Source organism: Rhinolophus hipposideros (genome assembly GCF_964194185.1).
Source record: "Rhinolophus hipposideros genome assembly, chromosome: 22".
In the NCBI taxonomy this organism is placed as follows: domain Eukaryota; kingdom Metazoa; phylum Chordata; class Mammalia; order Chiroptera; family Rhinolophidae; genus Rhinolophus; species Rhinolophus hipposideros.
Genome location: NC_138068.1, coordinates 14,603,760 through 14,629,168, shown reverse-complemented (window position 1 = coordinate 14,629,168; position 25,409 = coordinate 14,603,760). Strand labels below are relative to the sequence as shown.

Genomic DNA, 25,409 nt, shown 5'->3' with positions numbered 1-25,409 from the left:
ATCCACCCGCTGTTTACAACTGAGACAGCTACTCTAGGCACCACTTGGAGAATTTGGAGGAAATCAAGGCTGCCCAGAAGCTTGGAGTTTGGGAAATGAGACAGCTGTGGAAAAGTCTTACTACTGTGATGGTAGTAAACTCCTTTAGGGCTCATCTGTCAGTGGTGAAAATAGCTCAGAACCACATCTCTCATGCTACATTGAATGGAAATTCAGATTATTCACACTTACTTGGTGCCTTTCAGTATTCAAGATGTTTTCTCCTTTGATTCTCAAAATGATTGTGTGAAGTATGAATTGCTATTTCAATTTTATAAGTGAGGAAACTGAGATTCAGAGACAAGAAACAGTTTGTACACTCATTCATTCATTCATTCATAAAATGATTACTGAGTATCTATTATGTGCTAAATATTGTACTCAGTATGGACCATACAGCAGCAAACAAAACAAGAGTTCCTACCTCCTGGAACTCAGTCTAACAAGGGCGGCATGCACTACACAAAACAAGTGCAATTAAAAATATGCCAGTGTTATAAAGAAAACGAACAAGTTAGCAGCAAGTGCATAGTGGTGTGACGACTCTTAGATATGGTTGGGAAGTTCCCAGAGACATGATATTAATGATGAGGTCTGAAAAATGAGAAGGTACAAGTTCTGCAAAGAACGAAGAAAAGAGAGATTCAGGTAAAATAATAATAATAATAACAGCTTGAATGAAGGCCCTAAAGTGAGAAAAATATCTTGGAAATAATGTCTTAGGAAATAGTCAGAGAAAAAGGGTAGTTAAAATGTAGCAGGTATAACTACATCTGGAGAACAATGCTAGGTTCTGGGTACTCCCTTTTAAGGAGGCATTGGAAAAAAGCAGTCTGTCTATGACAGAACAGAATACATAGGATTAAAGAAATACAGAAATCATGCCACATGAGAAACAGAAGTAACTGCATGTCAAACATCAATGAGAAATGGCCTGGGTGGCCAGGCATGGTAGTTGGTACTGTTATATTTTCTTCAAAAGGCTGATGTGAGAAAAAAGAGAAGATTTGAGTTGTTTGAAATCAATACAAGTGCTCAAGAGGACAGAGTTAAGGCGACAGAATTTGGCTTTATAGAAGGAAGAAAGTTCTAATAATTGTACCGGCTCCCCAAAGAATCACGTCTCTTTTCATCTAGAGAATTGCAGTGGTCAAGCTGAAGCTATCTAATGACCTACCAAGAATGCTTCATTGGAGATTTCTTGTTGGCTTCTGGTCTAGACTAGATGACAATTCAAAATCCATCCAACTCTACAGTACTGTAAATCTATAATATTGCTGTATCCAAAACAAATGGTGATAGAGAAGAACAATCCAAGATGGCAGAGTAGATAAATGCTGTGCTTGCCTCATCCCAGGAACACATCAAAATTACAACTAAATTATAAACATGGAGAACCATCTGAAGTCTAGCTGAACAGAAGTTTTACAACTAAAGATCTAAAGAAGTAGCCGCATAAAGACTGGGAAAAGGGATGGAGATGCAAACCAGCTGGCCCCAAACTTCCAAGGGGTGGTTGAGAATCAGGAAGGATATCTCGACCAGGGAGGTTCCCCATGGAGGAGCGTGGGACCCCAGCCCCACCGCAGGCTCCCCAGCCAGGAGTACTGGTGCCAGGAAGAGGAGCCGCCACAACATCTGGCTGTGAAAAACAGTGGGGATTCTGACCTTCCGGGTGGTACAGAAGGCTGCGGGCAACCCAGACATCCTCTTAAAGCACCCACACACTCACCCTGGGCTCACAGGCACTCACCCTGGGCTCCGGGGGAGAAACAGTGACTCGGGGGGTGTCAGAGGCATATGGGGAGCAAACTGAGGTGTGTGGCCTTGGAGGGAGGCCTGGGGGACAGTCAGCATTTTCCCCATGTGGGTCCTTCTCTCGTTCCACCATCAGATGGGCACTAGCGTTCCTGTGTTAAACCCTCCCCCTATGCTCACGGCCAAATCTGAATCTGATCGGCCTGGTGAGCTCTTCAACTCTGCCCTGCTGACTCACTGAGCTCCTGCCATACCCAACTCCCTACCACAGGAGGCTTTATTGGCAGGTGAACCTTATTGGAGCTGGCAACTGGCAGCAGGCAGCAGGCAGCAGGCAGCAGCAAACCTCAGTGTGTCCTGGTTTTCTGCAGAGCTACCCCAGGCCCAGTACTGGTGGCAGCTGTCCTCAGTTCACAGTGTGACCTCTCCCACATGGCTCCAGGTCCAGCACAGGCAGTGACCAACTGTGGATCACTCTGTCACTCCTACCAGGTAGTCCCTGACCAGAGCCTGCACCAGAGCCCCTCCCAAGAGGGCCCAGAACCAATATACTTGGAGGTTGGCTTCAGACCACAGCAGAGCACCACCCACTTAACCCCACAAGTAGCACTCCCAAAGGGTGGTCTAAATAGGCACCAGAGACCAATGGGGCAAATCCTGCACTGTGTGGTAAGCCCCCTAGCACAGCAGCCTGTAAGCTGTGGATATGGTCAAACCCCACAGCCAGCCAGACTGAGGATAAACACCAACGACTGACATATAGCCAATAGCAATAAGGCCACATAACAGGAAGGCACACACAACCCACACAAGGGACACAGCTGGGGCACCCAGCACTGACCATCAGGGAGACTGTGCCACTGGGCCCCACAGGACACCTACCAACCAGCAAGAGACATAGTAAATCTACCTAACACATAGAAACAAACAGAGAGACAGCCCAAAATGAGGAAACAAAGAAATATGTCCCAAAAGAAAGGACAGGAGAAAACTCCAGAAAAAGAACTAAACAAAATGGAGGCCAGCAACCTACCAGATACAGATTTCAAAACAATGGTTATAAGGATGTTCAAGGAACTTAGTGAGAACATCAACAAAGAGATAGCAGGCATTAAAAAGGACATTCAATACCATAAAAAAAAAAAAAACCAGTCAGAAGTGAAAAATGCAATAACTGAGATGAAGAATTCACTAGAAGGAATCACCAGAAGACTAGATGAAACAAAGGATTGAATCAATGATTTCTAAGACAAGGTAGCATGAAACACTCAATCAGAACAGCAAAAAGAAAAAGAGAATTCAAAAAAATGAGACTAGTTTAAGAGACCTCAGGGACAACAGAAAGCGTACATTCCCATCATAGGGGTACCAGAAGGAGAAGAGAGAAAGCAAGGGATTGTGATCGTATTTAAAGAAATAATGACTGGAAATTTTCCTAACCTGGTGAAGGAAACAGACATACAAGCCCAGGAAGCGCAGAGTCCCAAACAGGTTGAACACAAACAGTCCCACACCAGACACAGTATAATTAAAATGGAAAAGGTTAAAGACTGAAAATCTTAAAAGCAGCAAAAGAAAGGCAAATAATATCTCCTAAGGGAGCTCCCATAAGATTATAAGTTGATTTATTAACAGAAAAATTTGTAGGCCAGCAGGGACTGGCAGGAAATATTCAAAGGGATGAAAAGTGAGGATGTACAACCAAGGGTACTTTACCCAGAAAGGTTATTATTTAAAATCAAAAGACAGATAAAGAGCTTCTTAGATAAGAAAAAGCTAAAGGAGTTCACCACCACCAAATCAGTCTTTGAGATGGAAAAAAAAAAGAAATATGAATAATAAAATGGCAAGAGTTACATGTCTATCAACAATTACTTTCCATGTAAATGGATTAAATGTTTGAATCAAAAACATAGGGTGGCTGAATGGATAAGAAAACAAAACCCTTACATATGCTGCCTATAAGAGACTTACTTCAGATCGAAAGACACACAGACTTAAAAGCATGGAAAAAGATATTTCATGAAAATGGAAATGGAAAAAAACACACAGAAAAGGTGGAATAGCAATACTTACATGAGACAAAATAGACTTTAAAACAAAGGATATAACAAGAGACAAAGAAGGACTCAGTAATCCCACTTCTGGGTATTTATCTGAAAAAACCCAAATGCTACTTCTAGAGGATGAGTGCATCCATATGTTCACTAACATTATTATTTATAACAGCCAGGATGTGGAGGCAGCCTGGGTGTCCGACAATGGGACAATGGATAAAGAGGAGATGGTACATGTATACAATGGAATATTGCTCAGCCATGGATGGGAATGAGTTCTTGTCATCTGTGGCAGCATGAATGGACCTGGAGGGTATTGTCCTAAGTGGAGTATGTCAGACAGAGAAAGACAGATATGATTTCACTTATCTGTGGAATCTAAAGAACAAAATAAAAAAAGAAACAAAACAGAAACACATTCATTGATACAAAGAACATTTTACAGCAGCCAGATGGGAGGGGGATTGAGAGGGTGGATGAAAAATGGGAAGATTAAGAAAGATTAAGAAAGACAAATTGGTTGTTACAAAATAGTCATGGGGATGTAGGGTATAGCAGAAGGAATATAATGAATAATATTGTAATAATTACGTATGGTGTCAGATAGGTACTAGATTTATTGGGGTTATAGATGGGAGGGACACCCTGAGGGACAGGGTGAAAAACGTGAAAGAATTAAGAAGTACAAATTGGTAGTTACAAAATAGTCATTGGGATGTAAAGTACAGCATAGACAATATAGTCGATAATATGGTAATAACGATGTAGAGTGCCAGGTGGGTACCAGACTAGTCAGGGGGATCACTTCTTAAATTATACAAATGTCTAACGACTATGCTGTTCACCTGAAATTAACAAAATAATATTGAGTGTCAACTCTAATTGAAAATTTTAGAAAGAGGGGAAAAGGTGAAGGGTAATGAGAGGTTCAAATTTCCAGGATAAAACAAATAAGTCACGTGGATGTAACGTACAGCACGGGGAATATAGTCAATAATATTGTGATAGCACAGAACGGGGTCAGATGGTTGCTGGACTTGTAGTGATCACTTCTCCAGGTATAGAAATGTTGAATAACTATGGTGTACACCTGAAACCTGTATTGTATGTTAGCCGTATTTTTAATAAAAATCTTAAAGCAAAGCAAAACAAAACAAAAACAATACGGCCCTCTTCACAAGAAAGACAGATGCTTAGAATTCAGCACCAAGGACTGTGCCCTAACAGACAGGAATGCCATTGTATTCTGTAAGAAAGCACCAAAAGGGTCAATGTGATGTCACTAATCTGGTCAACACCCCAACACGAGTGCCTATGAACAACTCACACTTTATGAAAATACCTGCCAGGACTCTGAGCACTTAGAAGTACCTTTTTTTTAAACATATAGTATGTGCTTGATAGATGTTTCCTTAAGTAATTAATCATCCTTAATATCCACAGAATAATATCTGGACCCTAAAATTCTCTTACCTGTGACTGAAATTTGCACGTAGGGCTGGGAGCAATGAAATTCATAGTCAATAATTCAACCTGGACCACAACTATCTTGTAACAAATGACCATTATGCTTTCCTTTAACTTGTTTTAGTTTAACACAACTTTGTTTCTTTCTTTGTTTTTAATCTTCCAGTGACATGGGTTTGCTGAATCCTGAGTTTTACTTGACCCAAGATATATTTTCCCCCTTTTATGAGAGGAGCAAAGCACCACTTTAAAAAAAAAAAATCAAATCTAGTGCTTTTGGATTGTGTTATAGTTGCTGAGTTTTACATTTACTTACATAGTTTCCTTTGTTTCTCCCCCTTTTCTTTGTAGATTGTTGTTTCCTGGATATTCAATTACAGTTTGGAAGGCTGCTTTTGTGTTTACAAACTATACTTAAAAAAAAAAATTCTCAGTATCAAAAATAAAATAGCAGTATTTGTTCCATTCTGTCTCAAGTGGAAACATTAGCAGATTTTTATTTACACCCATCAACCCTCCAACTCTCTCAGATTTTGTTGACATAATAGTGAATTATAGACCCAGATCTTAATTGTCAATTTTCACATTATATATCTTCTCTTGAAGTAATGAGTTTTTATATTAACCTTCTATTTTGTTACATGTTTAGAGCAACTGTTTAGCTCTACACTATGTTTAATTAGTTGCCATGCTCACTATGGGTCATTTTATTCCGTATTTCTCTAGTCTTGATTTCTTTATTTTGATTCATTGCTTGGCCAATTGCTCTTTGAATGATTCATTAGAAATAGGCCATGTGGGAGCCCCTGGATACTGAGAAGCTCTTTCTGATGTGTTTGCACAAGAACAACAACTCGGCTGGTAAGGAATTTGTGGGTTATAACATTTTCTCCTCAGAAATCCTCCAGGCTTCACTGCACTGTGTGCTGCCCTTTTTGATGTGGAGAAATCTAGGTGGGGCCGGGCACCGATTTGTTAGGCGGAGAATAGCTTTTGATCTCCTCTGACCCTTTCACCCAACTCTTTCTTTTCAGTAAAACTTAATACTAAATACAGTAATTTGAAGCAATGGGTAGTATTTCTCTTGCTAGAACACTACAACACTCTGAGTGCCCAGGGCCCACAGCTTTTCCTCTGTGTTCCTCTGAGGCCAACTGTATACACCCTCAAGACACCTGGCCTAAGCACCCATCCAATTCCATTCCTGGTTGTGTTTCATTACTGCAAATCTTACTTCCAAAATGGGAGGACTCACTGTGTGGGATCGAAGGCATTAGTAATTAATGGCCTTGCTTATCTTGGAAGCAGAAGTAGAAACTGTTTCCTAGATGAGATAGCTTCGGAGTGTGGTGACTTTATTTTCAATGGCAAAATCCCATGTCATGAGAAGGGGTGTGTGTGTCGTGTGACTTTTGAGGAGCAAAATCTCTAGCAGCCCTCCTTGTCTGCTCAGGACCAACCACAGTCCTCCTGGAGTCCACCTTTCAGTAATTTCGATTCTATGGCCTCGATCTCTTGCTGGGTGTTTAGGAGCCTCTTGGGAGGAATGTGATAGAGTGCAAACTGAGTGCAGCTATGACTCTTATTCACAGCATGGAAACCCAACAGCATGGAAACCCTCTTGCTATGTTGCCAAGAGCAGGGAGAGCCACACCTACTCATAGTTGTGCTGAACCAGTAAGCTGGCCAGTATGGCACGCAAAGAACCAAGAACAAGATGGACCCCTAGATGCTTCTTCCCATCGTGATGTCTTCCTCCTCAGTACGTCAGTGTTTCATGCAGAGGGAAGACCAGATGGACAGGTGGAACGCGGGCTGCGAGCTTCTCTATGTGGTTTTATATTCTCTGTGAGGAGTGTTGCTTGAACCAATAATAAATGCAGAACTGAAATACCAATGTGGAATTTAAATGGGTCTGTGGACATTTTAAATGTTAATTAGCTCCTCAAACCAGGTTTCTTGCAAGGTAATGTCTGCCACCAACAGACTAAACGCTCTGTCTTGGCCACCAGAGCCTGTACAGGCTATTTTCCACATACTTCAGCATACCTTCCTTTTGTCTCAGCTTTCCCTTCTCCATTGAGCACCTTGCTTTTCCAGATACACTGTGAAACATGGCACACACCACACTCCCTTTATATAAGCTCTTGGATGGCACCTACTACAGAACTGTGATATGAACTCTAGGGGCCTAGCATATATCTGTGTCCATTATATATTTGTTCATGAAACAGGGAAACCTGGAGTATGTCCACAAAGGCATCTTAGATGGAAAAAGAAAACCAACTTGTGTCATAAGAGGAACTAAAGATATTTAGTTCGCAGAACATAAGACCAGATGGGTGTGTTTGTGTAGAGGGGAAGCTCATGATGGAAACGATCTTACATAACTGGAAAAAAAATACCACCTGAGAAAGTGATAGCATTGATGCTTTTGGGCCCTGAGGGTATGGACTGAGGACAATGGGTACACGGTACAATAAAAGATACATTTAAGTCAGCTCAATGAAAAATCTTTCATAGAGCCACAGCCCCCTGAAAAGATCCACAAAGTTTCCACATAAAGAAGTGAGTTCTCTGTCATTGGAGGTATTCAAGAATAAACACTAACACCAGTTAACTGTGATATTATAATGTTGATTGAAGCTCTGTTTCGTGTGTATGAGGAGGAAGGGTGGTATTGGGTGACCTTTCAGATCCTTTCCAGCCTTGTGATTTTGTGGTGTTATGACAGGCACACCTCCTTGACCAACGAAATATGTGACACACAAAAAAGGTTACCTTGTCTTTGGGAGAACAACATTTTCTACTGTGACTAATGGTAACGATAAAGGGGCTAGTATTCACTGATTACCATTAAAATATGCTCAGTACATTCACAGATATCAAATTGATAGGTATTATTGTATAGACAGGTAATCAAGACTCGGATGGGCCATGTGATTTGCCCAAGTGAAACACCATTTTTTTTTTTTTTACCATAATACCGGGGTCTGCAAACTTTTTCTGTAAAAGGCCGTATAACAAATATTGTAGGCTTTATGTGGCATAGAATCTCTGTATCAACTACTTAACTGTTCTGTTGCAGCACCAAAACAGCCATAGGCTACATAAATGGCACAATCCCCTGGGAGACCATGATTTGTGAAGGATGGTTTCATTGCAAACTCTGAGCAGAACATGGGTCTGCATTCAAAGGCCATTGCATGGTGAAAGGAGCCTTAGAACAAAAGGCAGAGGCACCTGTCCGACTCCTAGTTCTACTTTTACTAGCCAGGTGACCTCCTTGGCTTAAGCCACGTTTCCTTTTGGAGCCTCAGTTCTCTGCTCTGAAGAAATGAGGGAATAGGACTGGATAAAAAAAGAAAAAAGAAAGAAAAGGCATTACCGTAGTAAAGACAAAGCACCCTATTTACAAAAAAATAATAAAAAGGTAGGAGGCTGGATTTGGTCCATGGACCTTAGCTTGTCAATGTGTCATTTGAGAAAGGGAAAAATACAAAAGAGGCAAGAAATGGCCCCCGTGTGGCCATACTTACTCCATTGGCTTTGCTGAGTGCCTGGAAGTAGATGCTGTAGCTTTTCAGCGGGGAAAGAGGAGGGTTCCAGTAGCCATTGTAGGTCTTATTGTCACCCACCGTAAAAGGCTGTGTGACAGGCAGGTTGGCGGGCTTCAATTCAGCAGCAAAATAGTGCAGGGAATCGAGGTTGGAGGCATTCCTATAGCTCACGGGCACCGCGAAACACTCAATGATGTCAGCTGCCCTCCGTGACTTCTGCAGTCTCTCCTCCTTGACAACCAGCTGATAAACACTGGACAGGACATAAAAGAGGCAGATGAACGACCATCTGGAGGGATGACCTTGTTAGTCATCAACATCACTTCTGTCTACAACGAAACCTCCCTCCCGAGCTTCAGACTTCTAACTCCACTGCTTTGTAGAATCGACCTCCCAGTAAATGTCCCAAAGCCAGCTCACATTGGATACATCTGAAGTGCAACTCAGTCCCCACCCCTACAAACCTGCCTGCTCCTCCTGCGTTTCTTCCTGAGCGAAGGGTAGCGCTGCCCATCAAGGGCCCAGATCTTGGATGTGGGGCTCATCCTCAATTTCTACCCCCTTCGTTCTTACTCTGCACCTCTAATCAACAAGCCCGGTTGGCTTAACAGCAGCAGTTTGCTCCTGCTTCTCCATCTTTTCCCTCCTCTCACTCATGATGTTAAGGTCACATCTCACCTGGACTCAACGGGTCTTTTTGCCTCTAATTTATCTGATCAACTAACCAGTCCAGCCATTGATCTTCCTAATAATGTAATACTGTCCCTCTTCAAACACTTTCATAGGCTCTCCATTATCTGAAGGACAAAATCGAAACTCCTAATCCTGGCATGGGGCTCGCAGTCTACCTTTCAGAAGAAAGCACTACCTTTCAGGTGGATTGCCTCATGAGTGTCAAGCTGCAGTTAAAGAGGAAACCCAGACTTTTTATTCACAGTTCACTACCCTTTCTTTTTTCTCTGCCTTCCTCCTTTTTCCATAAGCCAACGCAATGTACAAAGGGCCTTCTGAGCAGTTTTTATTTGGCAGCCTAAGCTGCTTAGCTCTATCCCACCCAGCTCAACAGAAATCACAAAGAACAGCAAAGGATTTTGGGGGGGTTCAATTGTGTTGCCAACATATGGTTCACATACAATTGGGATTAATGTGCCAAAGTACAGCCACTGAGTTTGCAGCTTGTCCGTTCAGAGGCAAATTTGCAATCACAGCCAGAAAGCCATAAACCATTTTGTCATATAAATCTTTTTTCAGTGGATCCAGCCTCTTTCAAAGATTAAGGAGGAGAAGAGAAGAAACAGCACGTGCATGTGCTGCTATTTTCCTCACCCTGACACACATACTTTAGGAAAGGGTGTGGGAAAAACCTTGAAAGTGGGTATTATTTTTGTTTCTTGAAGTAACTTTATCTCATCATCAGTCTCTAGAAATACATACTTATCAAATCTCTTTTCAGCTTGTTGGTAATGACAAAAATCATACCTAAATGAGATCAACCCTCCAACAGTCATATCTCTAGTGCAAAAGAAGTGGCTGCAATAAACTATTCAGGATTATTTCTAAGGGAAAGGGATTTTTTTCTTTAGCAGAAAAAAAATCCTGCTAGTGTGAGAGAAGAAGAATTTAAAATGCTCACTTCACAAGAGCTTTTACTCACACATTTTCCCCTCCTGTGACACCTCCTCTATTTCTCCCAATGATAAGATAGACATTTATGACCATATTTTCTGCATAACTTATTTTCAGTCTTATCTTGTGGGACCCTAAAAACTATGCCGCAGCCCCACCTAACCATGCAACATCAAGGAGTTGGTACCTTCTTTCATCTCCTTGGACTTTGTGCCCTCATTGAAGCTCACTGTCAGTGTCCAATGCTCATCCTCTTTGCTGTAATGATTCACCCCCACCTCTCTTCACCCCAACTTTTCAGACTCAGGCTTGCCTGCAACTTCCACCTTTTAGTTTCACTGTCTCCCGAGACAAGGATACTCTCCTCTGGTCCCAAGACCCCCAATCCATAGAGGGCAGTGCCTCAGATGCCTTTAAGAGCAAACCTTGCAGGAATTCCTCAGGCTTTAAAGAGCCCTGCAGACAGGTCCTCCTGCTACCTCTGATTCTTGAGCTCACGCTTCTCTGAGAGGGATAGGGGACCTATCAGAGCTATCCATCCATCACCATTGACACGTCCTGGCCCATTTTCTATATCTAGGGAAGGGCTGTCCCCATTCAGAATGCCGACATCGGATGACCGAGTGTGCTGCAGCTAACAGGTGAAGACTGCCTGACTTCAGAAGAGCACATGTGTGCTCATGCTCTCCCAGAAACAGGCTTGTTTTACCTCAAGTTCTTCCAGAAACAGACCCTGAGCCAAGTTTCCATGCGAATGATGTGTGAAGGAAGTGGACTCAGGAGGAACCAGTAGGGGAATAAGGAAGACAAGAGGGGAGGAAGCCGGGCAAGAATGCGATTTCAGGTGAAGTTCCAGTCTCATCTCAGCCTGTTGCTACAGGGAGCTCTGGAGCATAAATTGTACTCCAGAGTTTGTCTCATCTTCAGCCAAGGGCTTTTGGGCCTTCAGGACCAATCGGTATTGGTTATGGACTCCACTGCAGAGACATAAACTCCCAGGCACTCCCGATTCCGTGAGTGGGACAGGAAAGGTGGCTCTGGTAGACTGATGGCAAACCTTCAAAGAAGGTCACAGCCGAGAGCCATTTGAATCAAAACACATAGAAGTTTGGGGATGGGCACACTGCACGAAGAGGGGTATGGAGGGGTCTTAGTGGGCACCAACAGTGTCCCCTACAGGGCAATTCTGACCAATAACCTCATGAAACTTGCATAAGAGCAGAGGTCCAGTTAAACAAGGTAGTTTCAGCCTTTGTTTCCACCCTATGTAGCTGAGACAAATGGTGAGGTTCCACCAGTCACGGTGCCTTTTCCACCACCATTTTGTGTTTTTCTATTATTATGATATTGTTTATTTGGAAAATTTGTTTTACTTTTATAGTTGTACAAGAGCCACAGGTACACGGAATTGATAAATATGTATGAATGTAAAATAGCTAAGTAATTGTAAAATAAAAATTGTGTAAGTCCCGTGGGCGTCCCTCCAGGCAGCTCCCACATCCTTGGGTGGTCCCACTGGTCATCGAGCACACCTTTGCTTGCTGGCTCCACAAGGGGTTCAAGCCTTACCTGTGCCCTCTTTACCAGGATGGTAATCAGACATTAGAAAGCAAGATCTGGGTACCCAGTAAGCTCATTGCTCCTGTGGTGCCAGGGCTTCTGTGCCCTTGTATTGGACAAAATGAAGAAATGCATTTTTTAAACATCAAAAATTCATACTGATTGTTCACACTGATATCATCAATATCACTAACACACGACTCTTCCTCACCTTCCCCATTCCATATTTGTCTTGCCTTTTTCTTACAATGAGAATCCTCATTTCCAACACCAATATTTTGTACTCCTCTACTCTCTCACAGAATCCACACAAAATCACCAGAATTCCCTCATCAATACGACAAAGCAACCTCAGTACTCATAAATAGAGTTCAAGATGTCTGTGCTGTTCCCGCTCCTTCCCAAACAATTCAGTCTTGAGCTATTAGATAGGGCAGTGCAAGGCAGGCATCTGTATGTGAGGGGGGAAGCCATGAAGGAGGAAAGCCAAGATGGGGAAAGGCACGATAGGGGAAGCCACGATGGCCCGGGGTGGGGAGCAGAAGCCCACCCAGCATCCCTGAGACTTGGTGAGGTGATCTGTAAGATCAAAACTAATCTCAGAATAACACTAAGATATTATTTGTCTTCTGTACTTTCGGTGTCTCACAAGTGTACTGTGGAATTCTTTAAAAGTTATAGGACTTCAAAACCGTATGAGGCCGAATTCTTTTTATTTACTTCAATCTAACAACATAATGTAATAGTTTGAATGCAGAAGCAGATATGGAGTCTAGCAAACTTTGAGTCCACCAGGTGTTAAAGATTATCAAAAATGTAAAACAATGCTACATTTCTCGCTAAATCATTTTTGTTTTGGAAAATAATTGTTTTCACACAAATACTTTCTGTTACCATGCAATAGGTTTACCATTATTATTTTAAATAAAAGTAACTTTTATTTAAAATTTTTTCAATTAATAAATAATTTAAAAATTTCTCAGTTTTATTTGCTAATCTGGTAGATTGATATATGATAGTAAATATGACGCACATAAATTAAACACAAGGTTCTTAAGTTCTGTACCCTCTGACCACCAATCTGCTTTCTGTTTCCATGAGTCTATTTTCTATGGGTTGGCTTTTCCAGCATTATTGAGGTATAATTAACAAATAAAAATTATATATATTTGAGGTATACCATGTGATGCTTTATGTATGCATTGTAAAATGATTACCATAATTTAGCCAACTAACACATCCATCACCTTACATAGTTACCACTGTGTGAGGTGGGAATACTTAAAATCTATGCTCTTAACAAATTTCAAGTATAAAATGCAATATTATACAGATCTCCAAAACTTAGTCATTCTGCATAGCTCTTGGACCAACAACTCCCCATTTTATCTACCCTTTAGCCTCTCACAACCACCATTCTATTCTCTGCTTTTTGAGTCCGACTTTTCTTTAGATTCCAACTATAAATGAGATCATGCAGTATTTGCTTCTCTGTGCCTGACTTATTTCACTTAGCATGACATCCTTCAGGTTCATCCATGTTTTTGCAAATGGCACAATTTCCATCTTTTTTTTAAGCCTGAATAACACTCCACTGTCTATATATACACCACATTTTCAATTTCAACAAGGTCATAGGATATAAAATCAATATACAAAAATCAATTATATTTTTATCATTAGCAAGGAGCAATCTGAAAATGAAATTAAGTAAATAATCCCATTCAAATAGTATCAAAAAGAATACTTAGAAATAAATCTAAGCAAAAGGATTGGAATATTTGAACAATGAAAAGTGTAAAACATGGAAGAAATTTAAGATTATTTAAATGGAGAGACATTCTTTGTTTATGAATTGGAATAGTTAATATTGTTAAGATGGCTAGTCTCATCAAATTTTTCTATGGGCTTAATGCAACCTCTATCAGAATTCCAGGATACTTTTGGCAAAATCCAACAAGCTAACACTGAAATGTGTATAGAAGTGCAAGGATCCATAACAGGTAAAACAATATAAAAAATAAGAACAAAGTTGGTGGGCTTATAGTGATTTCACAACTTATGAAAATCAATACAGATCGACATACCATGTTTCCCTGAAAATAAGACCGGGTCTTATATGAAATTTTGCTCCAAAAGACGCATTAGGGCTTATGTTCAGGGGATGTCATCCTGAAAAATCATGCTAGGGCTTATTTTCCAGTTAGGTCTTATTTTTGGGGAAACATGGTAGCACAGACATATAGATCAATGAAAGAGAATTGAGAGTCCAGAAATAAACCACTACATTATAATCAATTGGTTCTTGGCAGATGCAAAGACAATTTGATGGTAAAAGGTTTATCTTTTAAGCAAACAATGCTGGGTCAATTGAATATCCACATGTGAAAATCTAAAGAAGAACTAACAGAAAATAGGTCATAGTCCTAAATGCAAGAGTCCCTAAAACTGTAAATGTATAAATATAAAGCTATAAAACTTCTGGGAGAAAAGATAGAAGAAAAATCTTCGTGATACTGGATTAGGAAAAGGTACGTAGATACGACACCAGAAGCAGGACCCATTAATGGGGAAAAATATGATAAGTTCAATGTCACTAGATGTTTTTAAAACTTAGGCTTCAAGAGACACCATTTGGCAAATGAAAAGACAAGCTACATATTGAGAGAAAATAGTTGCAAATCACGTGTATTGATAAGACATATCCAACATACATAATGACCCATTGCCACTCAATAATAATAAGACAAACAATCGAATTAAAAAATTGGCCAAAGACTTGATTTGACATTTCACCAAAGATGAAATACAAGTGACTAATAAGCTTGTGAAAAAATGGCCAACCTCATTAGTCATTAGGAAAATGTGAATTAACAGTGCAAGGAGAAACGACCGTGCACATGCACTAGAATGGCTATCAGGAAAAAGACAGACAACAGGGTGTCGGCAAGGATCTGGAAAAACTGGAACCAGCATACATGGCTGTGGGGACATAAAATGGTTCAGTCACTTTGGAAAATAGTCTGGTAGTTCCTTAAAAAGAAACATAAAACTACCTTTTACCCAGCCATTCCATTCCTAGGTTTCTACTCAAGAGAAATGAAAAAATCATGTATGTCTACACAAAACTTGCATACAAATGCTAATAACAGCATTACTCATAATAGCCAAAGTATTAAAACAATCTGAATTTCCATTCATTGGTGAACAGATAAATTGTGTGTGTGTGTGTGTGTGTGTGTGTGTGTGTGTGTAAATACTCGGCCATGAAAGAAACAAACTACTGATATATTCTACAAAATGGATGACGCTGAAAAATATTATGCTAAATGAGAGAAGCCAGAGGCAAAACACTAGACATTGTATGATTCCATTCGTATGAAATGTCAAGAAAAGGTCATTTCTACAGCGACAACAATCAGATTAGTGATTGCCTAGGACTGGAGGTGGGAACAGGACCGCTGCACTTGGGCACAGGGTGTTTTTACGGCATCACGGAAATGTTCTAAAATGGGATTGTGGTGATCACAGCACAGCCTTACACATTTGCTGAAAATTATTGAGTTGTACCCTTCAAATGGGTGAACTTTATGGTATGGAAATTATATCTCAATAAAGCCATTAAAGAAATGAAGGAAATGGACTGAATCATCTTGGACGTTCCTTTTCCCTTCAAAAGTCTGTGCTTTTGCATTCAACTGTGCACACATTTTAATACAAAAATGCTACGATAAACCTTTGGCGTTACTGTACAAGACGGGCTAAGAAACAAGTGCAAGCTTTGTAATCCCCAACAGAACCTAGCACTGCAATAGCATCCACCCCATTAAAGGTCAGTGGAACGATGGAGCTGAAATTTACAGTGGTATGTCTCAGTTAGCCAACCTTTCTTCCAAGGCTCTGGGAATTCCTGTTTTCATTCACTATTTGCCCAGTCACAGTAGCCCTCGGAGGAGGCAAGGAAATGGGGAGGAGTACACATTTGCTGTTTAATTTAGTCAGTGTACATGCATCTGCTTCTTTGGTTGACCTCTGACTAGCTGTGTGACCCACTGCCCCCTCTGTCTGTCTTTCATGTACTTACTCACTTATTCACCAGCTATTTATTGGGTGGTTAGAGTGTAACAGGTGCAAAGTTGAATGTAGCACGGCCTCTGGCACCAGCAGCTCAAAACTGAGAGGAGGAAGACAGATATTAACTATTCACCACAATCCAAAGAGATGAGGGCAAAAAAAGGAACTCGGCCAGGGAAGAATTCTGAGAAGAGGAGTGCTTCCAGGACAGTGTGAGGATAGAATGAGAAATATGTTTAGGAGGTGCTGTGTATAGAGTAAAGTGCTCTATAAAAGTTGTCCGGAGCCAACACAATCGCTGCATGCATTATTATCAAATTAGACAACAGAGATTTGCCTTGTTTTCCATTTGGACCCTTCTCTTGTGATTGAATTGCACTTGATAAATTTAACAAAAGTGGATTTTGAGTAGCGCTTAGAAGAAAAAATATATATTGTGTAAAGGAACCATAAAATTTCAAACGAAGAATTCAAATGAAGTTTTACTTATTTTCAGATGAAAGCCAAAGAAACCTTATAAGGAGAAACCAGACAACCATCTGAAGATGGCTAGAGCTTCTGATCCTCCTTTTCGATATTTAAAATAAGTTTAACTTGCTTTAATTGATCTTGGCATGAGACACATCTTATATATTTTCTTTCCATCATGAGTCCTCTCTCATTCACAATATCACATGTAAGCAACTCGTGTGGTTCTAATTTTAATATACTCATGTATCCAGAATCTGACTGCTTCCATCATCTCCACAGCTACCCCCCCGGCCAAGCCCCCGTCACCTCTTAATTAGATATTGCAATAGCCTCCCAACTGGTCTCCCTGCTTCCACTCTTGCCGCCAACAGTCTATTCTCAAAGCAGTGGCTAGAGTGACCCTTTAGAAACATGACTCAGGTCCTGACACCCCTGTGCTCAAAGCCCCTGTATGGCTTTACGTTACTTAGGGTAAAAGGCAAAATCTTTCCAATGTCTTCAAGGCCCTTTCTGATGTACTATCCTAGCTCACCTCTTCTGCAGGTACAGTGGCCTGGTTGTTGTTTCCTAAGCACGCTGCTATCTCAAGGCCCGTGCATTCGCTACCCTCTATGCCCGAGGCGCTCTTCCTCAGATACACACCACTCTGGGAAGGCCTGCTTCTTCACCTCTGCCAGTGAAGTCTTACCTGACCAGTGTATTTAGAATAGCAACCCCAATCCCAACATGGCCTCTTATACTTCTGTGATGAAATTTTCTCTCTGATGTCATTTATCATCATCATGCAGTGTGTGTGTGTGTGAGTGTGTGTGTGTGTGTGCACTTAACGGATTGAGTCATTTTAAAAGAGCACTGTAAGCCCTGCAAATGTCAACCTTCCTTGGGGAAAAAGCAACTAGATAGATGGACAAATATGGGGCTAGTTAGCGGATATTTGGATAGATGACCTTGAGTTGGTGACCTTTTCTAAAGCAACACTGAACTGAAAAACAAGGTTGAGGTTTTAGTTGTGGATCGCACTCACTAGCTCTCTGACATGCTGAGCAAGTCACTTTACCCCTAGAACTTGCATCTAAAAATGGGATAATTTAGGCCAATGCAATAAGACACAACACAGAAGAAAGATACATTTTAGAAAGGAAAGCAATTTATCATCATTTGTAGATAATATGACTGTGACCTAATATATCAAAGAGAATCAACTGAAAGACTTTTAAAATTAATAAAAGCATTCAGTAAAGTGCTTTGATAGAAGATAGAGATGAATAAACTGTTCACCATGAGAAACAAGCTGGAAGAGGTAATGGGAAAATCCTGCTAGAATAGAGTCCTTTAAAAACAGTGAAGGATAATCCAAATACGAAGTGTGTGGGACTGACATGGGAAGAAAAAATCCTCTACTGAGAGATATAAAAGAATCTCTCCTGTTTGTAGCACAGAGCTTGGCAGAGCAGGGGTTAAATAATTGCTCTGAATTGAAGATGGATACATAGAAGTGCTGATGTCCTGGCTGAAAGCATCACATACTGTAAAGATGTCAATTCTTGCCAAATTGATGTGTTTTCTTCGGGAAAAAGCAAATTGTACAAAATATGAGGGCAGCTAGGTGACATTTGGGAACCCTAAAGATGTGGGTGACCTTAATTCAGAAATTCCAACAATTTTGTTTTTCAGTTTTGTTTAAAGTAGAAAATACAATCAAGAACTTTTTTTTTTTTTTTAAACAAAGGAATGAACTTTAAAAACCAATCCTGGATATTAAAGCTTATCATGAAATTAAAATAATTAAACCATGAATACTGCAGTATAATTAAAAGAAAATGGGATAGATGTGTGCGTGCGTGCGTGTGTGTGCGTGTATGTGTGTGTATGAATTTTACATACAAATAGAACACAAATCAATGGAAAAGATAAAATTTTATCAATAAATAGTATTGAAAAAATTCCAAAATTATGAGAAAAAAAGATAAATTTAAGACCTCACCACATATGATAAACCACATTATAGTCTAATGGTTTAAAAATTTAATTTATTTATTGAAAAATTTTAGGTACCCAATCAAATGCAATGTGTGATCCCTGATTGGATCCTTGATTGGATTTTAAAAAGCCTTAAAGGACAATTAATTGGGACAAGTACGGAAATTTGAATATGAGCTATATATTAGATACTGGTATTATACCAGAGCTATATATTAGATACTGGTATTATACCAATTTTACATTTCTTGGTGTGATGATTATATTGTGACTACAAGTATGTAGGAGACTGGCCTTTTTCTTAGGAGATGCAAACTAGAGGTTTTAAAATGTCATGATTACTACAGCGAACCTAGCAACCATTTGAGAGAGAAGAAAGAGAAAGTAAATATGACAAAAGGGTTTATAACTGGTGAATCTGGGAGGAACTCTCGGTGAATGTTTATGGTGCCATTCTTGCAACATCCTGTAGGTTTGAAATAAATAAAATAAAAAAAGCAATCTCGAGTGGAAAACATCTTTTTAAGCTTTAACAACAGAGCGACTCACCAAAGATAAAAGAAAAACGATGTGTGTCTATGTATAAATTTGAAATGCCTGAATCCAAGAATAAAAAATAAAACAACAAATTAGAAAAGTTACTCCCAGAAAATGACAGCTAAGAAAACAATATTTTAATGGGATCCTGTCGTAGGCATACTGTTTAGCATGGAGGATAAAAATGACAAGGAGCAAACACAAAAATCAATACAGCCTCTGTATCAGTAAAGGCATACATTCTACTCTCTCTATATAATGAGAGAGAACTAGCAATTATTAAACCAAAATTCTAAACAAATAAAAACGATCAACTGGGGAGAATAAGAACCTTCCTAAGTAACTCTCACATCAGATAGGAAATCAAAACCACCATTTCATTCTCTTTATAAACTGTTTTGCCGAGAGCAAAGATGTTTAATGCTTATGGGAGAGGACCAAACCTATTTTCAGAATATGAGAAGCCTTTGTTATTAAACAAAAAAGAATGACAATAAATTAATTAAGCATTCCATAAAAAGAAAATTAGAATAAACAACACTGGAGCCAGATGGCTTTTCCAATGAGTTCTTTCAATCTTTCAACAATTGATAATTCCTGTGCTAGATAAACAATTACATAGGACAGAAAAAGAGGAAAAGTAGCTGAAACTGTTGAGAATTATTCCTCTAATATACTATTAAATTGGTTCCCCATAAGCAGGTCATTTACCTCAGGTATACAAGATAGATTTAGTAATACGAAATCTGGGAAAATAACACATGAATAAGTCCAAGTAGGAAACAATATGATCATACAAATAGATGCCAAATAGGCATTTGATAACATTGAACATCCATTTCTATTTGTAAGAGTCGCAAAGATAAATGGAAGAACAGAGATATTTTTCCTTCTCATGTTTTAAAGTATCTATTTCAAAGGGACAACTAACATCACACATAGGAGAAATTCACTGGAGAGCTAGCCTTTGAGGTTGGGAGTAGCACCAAATGGTCAACTGTCAACATTATTTGGCAACAAACATTTTCCAGAGAGCACTACCTAATGCAACAAAACATAAAACCAAAAGAAGAGTTATTGCAGCTGGAAAGCAGGACACAAAATTATCATTATTCACAGATGATGTGATTATTAGACTAGTAAACCAAGATAATAAAATTTAATTAAAGAAACTCACAGGAGGTTTAAGCAAATCGAATGTGTAAAACACACACACACACACACACACACACACACACACACAGTTTTCTTAAATACCAATAAAATCAAGTTAGCAAACATAATGGGGAAAAGATAGCACAAGATACCACAAGCTTGATATTAGCTAGAAACAATTTTAATGAGGTAGCTATGGTTGTCAGCCACTTGAAGAAATCGGCATAGCGTTCCTGAGAAAGAGTAAAGGCCCGAATGAATACATGGGTAGGCTTGCCCTCTTTTGGTGTGGAAAACCTCATGTTAATGTAACCATTTGAGATTAAATAAGAGTTTTAATACAATTTAAATCAATTCCATGGGGGATTACTTAGGGACCACAATAAAGTGATTTTAAAATTCACAGGGAAACATAAGTGGGTGAAAAGAGCTAAGAACAACTGGCACACAAGCATCGTTAGGAGTAGATATTAACATGTTTTGTAAAGCTATAATTAAACTGGGTGGTGCAGATACAGTGAACAGTAGAAACAGACCTAATGGCAAACCAAGGATACAGTGGGACACATACAAACACATACACACAAACACACACATAGGAAGCATCAGAAGTCAGCAGACGGCAAGGACTGTTCAATAAATGGTAGGGAGGAAATCTGCTAGCTAGGTGGAGAAATAAAAGAATGAGTACATCATTAAAATGACAATAGCTATTATGATATATGGCAAAAGTGGAATACAAGATTATAAGGGAGGGTCAAATGTACGTTAAACCTAATTTTTTAATTTATTGAAGAAAATGGAAAAAAGTACCCACCCCAAATGTTAATATTTTATGATGGACTTATAGATGTCTTTTCCCTTTTTTATTTTTCATACTTTGTATATAAGCATATATTATCTTTGTGATGAATCTAAATAACACTTTATGTAAAATAAAATGATAAAATAAAGTTTTACTTATATTAACGACCTCAACTTTGTGATGAGGATCAAAGATAATGAAGAGTGTGGAAATACTTAAATAATGATTATCTAATGCACTATGCTACAACTAGCTGTAGGATCATGTTTTCTGCACATAGGTGACACGGCATTTGTAGCTTACTGAGTAATGTTGACTTTTGAATGTCTATCTCACCCCTCGGTAATTTCAGAAAAGGGATTTTCCAAGTTCATGTTGAATGCTGTCATTTCAAACAATCAAGAATACAATAGCAATGTATGGAGAGTTGACTCAGTTTACAACGACCACTGACCAAGAGCTCTATTAGTTAAGAGCTAATTTAAACAGTAACTTTAAAACAATGTAGAAGACTGAAGTAATAAAGAGTGTTCAGAGCCAACAGAGGCCGAATGCTGGAGGGTCTCGCTACTCAGTGGTCCATAAGCCAGCAGCACCCTCATCACCTAGGAATGTGTGGGAAATGCAGAATCTCAGGCCCCATCTGAATCAGAATCTGTATTTTAAAAGATCTCAAGTTAATTCATTTGCACATTAAATTTTGAAAAGCAGTAAAGTGAAATAGAACACTTTAACCAATTGAAAATCTTCCTGGTTTTGTGGTTGTTGTTGTTTTTCAATAAACATTCTAAAGCCTTTGAATGTCCCTCAGTGGAGAGCCAGGCTGTTTCCCTCACCTCAGGCTTCCCAATATTGCCTTCTTCCCCAGAAGTCCTGGGAAGCAACCCCTTTGCCCTCCTGCCAAGTTCTCAGTTGAAAAGTCATTGTTGTTTTCTAAAGTCATCTTATGTTGTGAGAGGAGCAAAGGAAAGAAAAAAAGTTGAACAAGGCTAGCTTCAACCGGAATTCAGGCTCCAAACTTTGCGATTAAAACTCATAGTAATGCTTTTACAGAGAAAGATGCTACAGCAGCTGTGTTTAAAAGAGTAATCAATAGGGTGCGTTGGATGTCTCTAGATGCAACAAAGACATTTGCTTAAGGAAAGGAAAGTGTCCGGTGAAAATGCTCTGAGTGCTTCTTTGTAAGACCATCTGAATTCAATTAGCCTCAAAAAGCCCTACTACGGCTCTAAAAAGGTAAATGGAATGATTATTAATTAACCATAAATTAATCATAATTAACCAGCATGTTAATGCCAGAGAGGACAAATAAATGCTATAGAAGAATTATAGCACCAATCAAAACATTGCCTCTTATGGGAAAATGTAAACAAAGATGAGGCTACTTGCAGGAATGCAATGAGCTGTAGATGCCAGGTCTCCACCTGACAACAGGATCACCCCTGAATTCCGGAGCCCCACTATGACTCTCTGGCTGTGGGGCTGGAAATAAGATGCTTGAACCAAGATATTCTTATTTACACCCAATTTCAGAACTCCTCTTGTGGAAGCCTTGCCCTGAATTAGTGGTGTGAGTCAGATCCTTGGATACGGGATCATATTCTAATCTAGCAATTCTTAAAGTGTGGTCTATGAACCCCTGGGGGTCCCCCAGACCCTTTCATTGATTCCGCAACATCAAAACGATTTCAACAGTATGCTAAGACTGTATTTGTCTTTTTTCACTGTGTTGATATTTGCACTGAGTGCAAACACAATGCGATAGTGGGTAAAACTTCTGGTGCTTTAGAATGAACCAAGGTTGCTGTATTCTTCACCACCACATAACAACTCTACTTACTGTACTTTTTCTATACTATACTTACTGTATTCTTACTGTATTCTTCACCACCACATAACAACTCTACTTACTGTACTTTTTTCTATACTATACTTACTGTATTCTTCACCACCACATAACAACTCTACTTACTGTACTTTTTCTATACTATACTTACTGTATTCTTACTGTATTCTTCACCACCACATAACAACTCACAAAGAAAACCCCCAAAATGCTAGTTTTACTTCAGAATGTCTTTGATGAGGCAGTAAGAAGTGTTCATTTCAACCCTCAAGTCCCATGTCTTTTTAATACCCTTGTGACACAAAGGGAAGTATGCATAAATCACATGTCCTGTAATTGAAGTACTATGGTTTCTTCAGGAAAGACATTTCTATTTCTGTTTGAGTTGTATGCTAAACTAGTCAACGTTCTTAATGAAGCACCATTTTTTTGTTTTTAAAGAATGACTGACACATTGTGGTTATTCACATTAGATATTTGGTAAAACATTTTCTCCAAAATAAATGGAGTTTATCTGTCACTTTAAGAAAAGAGTATTAGTTCATAATTGAGCTTTCAAGTGAAAATTAGGTTTGGAAAACTTACCTGTCACCGCAAATTTGACAGGTTACCAATACTTAGAAACTTTCCTGATGACATTGGTGGTGATATTAGCAAATGTGATGGTTTGATATTATATAATAAAATATGTCAACATTTGGATGATTTTTATAATTCAGTGATTTTTTTCCAAATGACCAATACATAATGTTATAAAATCAAGGATAAACTATCCATTCAAAGTGCAACATAACTGATGGATATTAATGTAACAGGATATTTAAAAATCACTAATATGGTTTCATTGCAACTAAACTTTAGGAAACTACCATTCTCTGAGTTTTGGTGTAATATCAAAAAAAGAATATCCACAATTACATTAAAAGGCTATTAAAATACTCCCTCTTTTTTCTAATTACATATCTGTGTGAGGATGGATTTCCTTTACGTATTTCAACCAAACGAATTCATGACAACAGATGAAATGCAGATACAGATATGAGAATCCAATTATATTCTATTAAGCCAAACATTAAAAATACTTGCAAAAATGTGAAACAATGCACCTCTTCCCCCTAATTTTATTGTTTTGGGAAACATAAATATGTTATTTATATTAATATGTAATGGGCTTAATATTATTTTTAATGAATTACAATATTTTCTAAATGCAGCTTTAATTTCTAATACTGTAAATATTGACAGACAAAACCCACAGGAACAAAAGCTCTTGGGGACCTTCATATTTTTTTAACAATGTAAGGGGTCTTATGACCAAAAAGATTAAGAACATTTGACGTAATCACACATTTTAAAAATAAATAAATAAATAAATAATAAATGGCAATCAAGATAACTCGTAAGTCGAGGCTTCTCTTAACTCTGCCATTTTGGCTGGATGAGCTTTGTTGTGGGGCGATCCCATACTTTGTAGGATGTTTATTAGGACTTCTGGCCTCTGCACACTAACTAGATGCCAGCAGCAGCCCTCCTTTCCAAGTTGCAACAACCAAAACTATTTGCAGGCATTATCTCGGGGGAACAATTTAACTCTGGTTGAGAACCACTGCCATTGGGAAATGGGAAAATGATGTTAAAAGACAACTCACAGAATAGAAATGTCAATAGTATAAAAACACATGGAAAAAAAATCTGCCTTGCCAGTAAGCCAAGAAATGCAAATCAAAATGGTAATACGCTCCCATGTAAAACCCATCAAATAATCAAAGTAAATGTATATATGAATTGGGTGTCAGTGCTCGGCAAATACAGCATAATGTGCAATCTCAGTGATGTTGTCATGACACTGGTAGAATTATATAACCCCTCTAGCATTATAAATTGATTCATCAAACTGGGGAAATAATTTGGCAATGATTTTCAAGATCCATAAACACCTTTATGACCGAGGAGTAGAAAGTGCACAGATTCTAAAATCTGCACTAAATTTGAATTTTGGCTTTGAACCTTCTTAGCTGTGTGACCTCCCTTTAAATATTAAAGTGGTGTTTGAAAATCTGAAGACAGTAATAATGTCTCCGTAAATGATTATTGTGAGAACTGGCTTAGATAATAATGTAAGTGAATTTCTAGTTAAAAGTGGAAGATTTAATGCACTCCATTTATCTCCTGTCGCTCATGAGCTCCCACTAAAATGACAGTAAAAGATTAAAAAAAAAAAAAAAGCATATCAATCCATAAGGAAAAAGAGATCAGGAAAAGGGCCATTAGTGGATGAGAGGTTTCAACAAAATTCTGGAAGACTGAAAATGGTCCGAGGAGAGGAATCTGGTATGGCACGAAAAAGAAACCCAAATTGTAAAGACGTGAATACGAGGATTTGATTTGCCCAATGGATCTCAAACAAGACACTGATCTGCGAGCAGTAAGGTATGCAGAGTGCAGAAGTTAAATGTAGGGCTGAAAATAGGGGT

The 25,409-nt window shown here is 39.0% G+C and overlaps 1 protein-coding gene across 18 annotated transcripts in view; it reads right to left on the bottom strand.

Moving 5' to 3' along the window:
* PTPRT (protein tyrosine phosphatase receptor type T) overlaps positions 1–25,409 on the bottom strand; it is a 965,600-nt gene that overhangs the window by 197,388 nt on the left and 742,803 nt on the right. For all 18 annotated transcript variants that reach the window (XM_081034722.1, XM_081034718.1, XM_081034731.1 and 15 more), the window contains exon 12: positions 8,861–9,134. In XM_081034722.1, the coding sequence (XP_080890848.1) occupies positions 8,861–9,134 (274 nt within the window). The remainder of the gene's footprint in view (positions 1–8,860; positions 9,135–25,409) is intronic.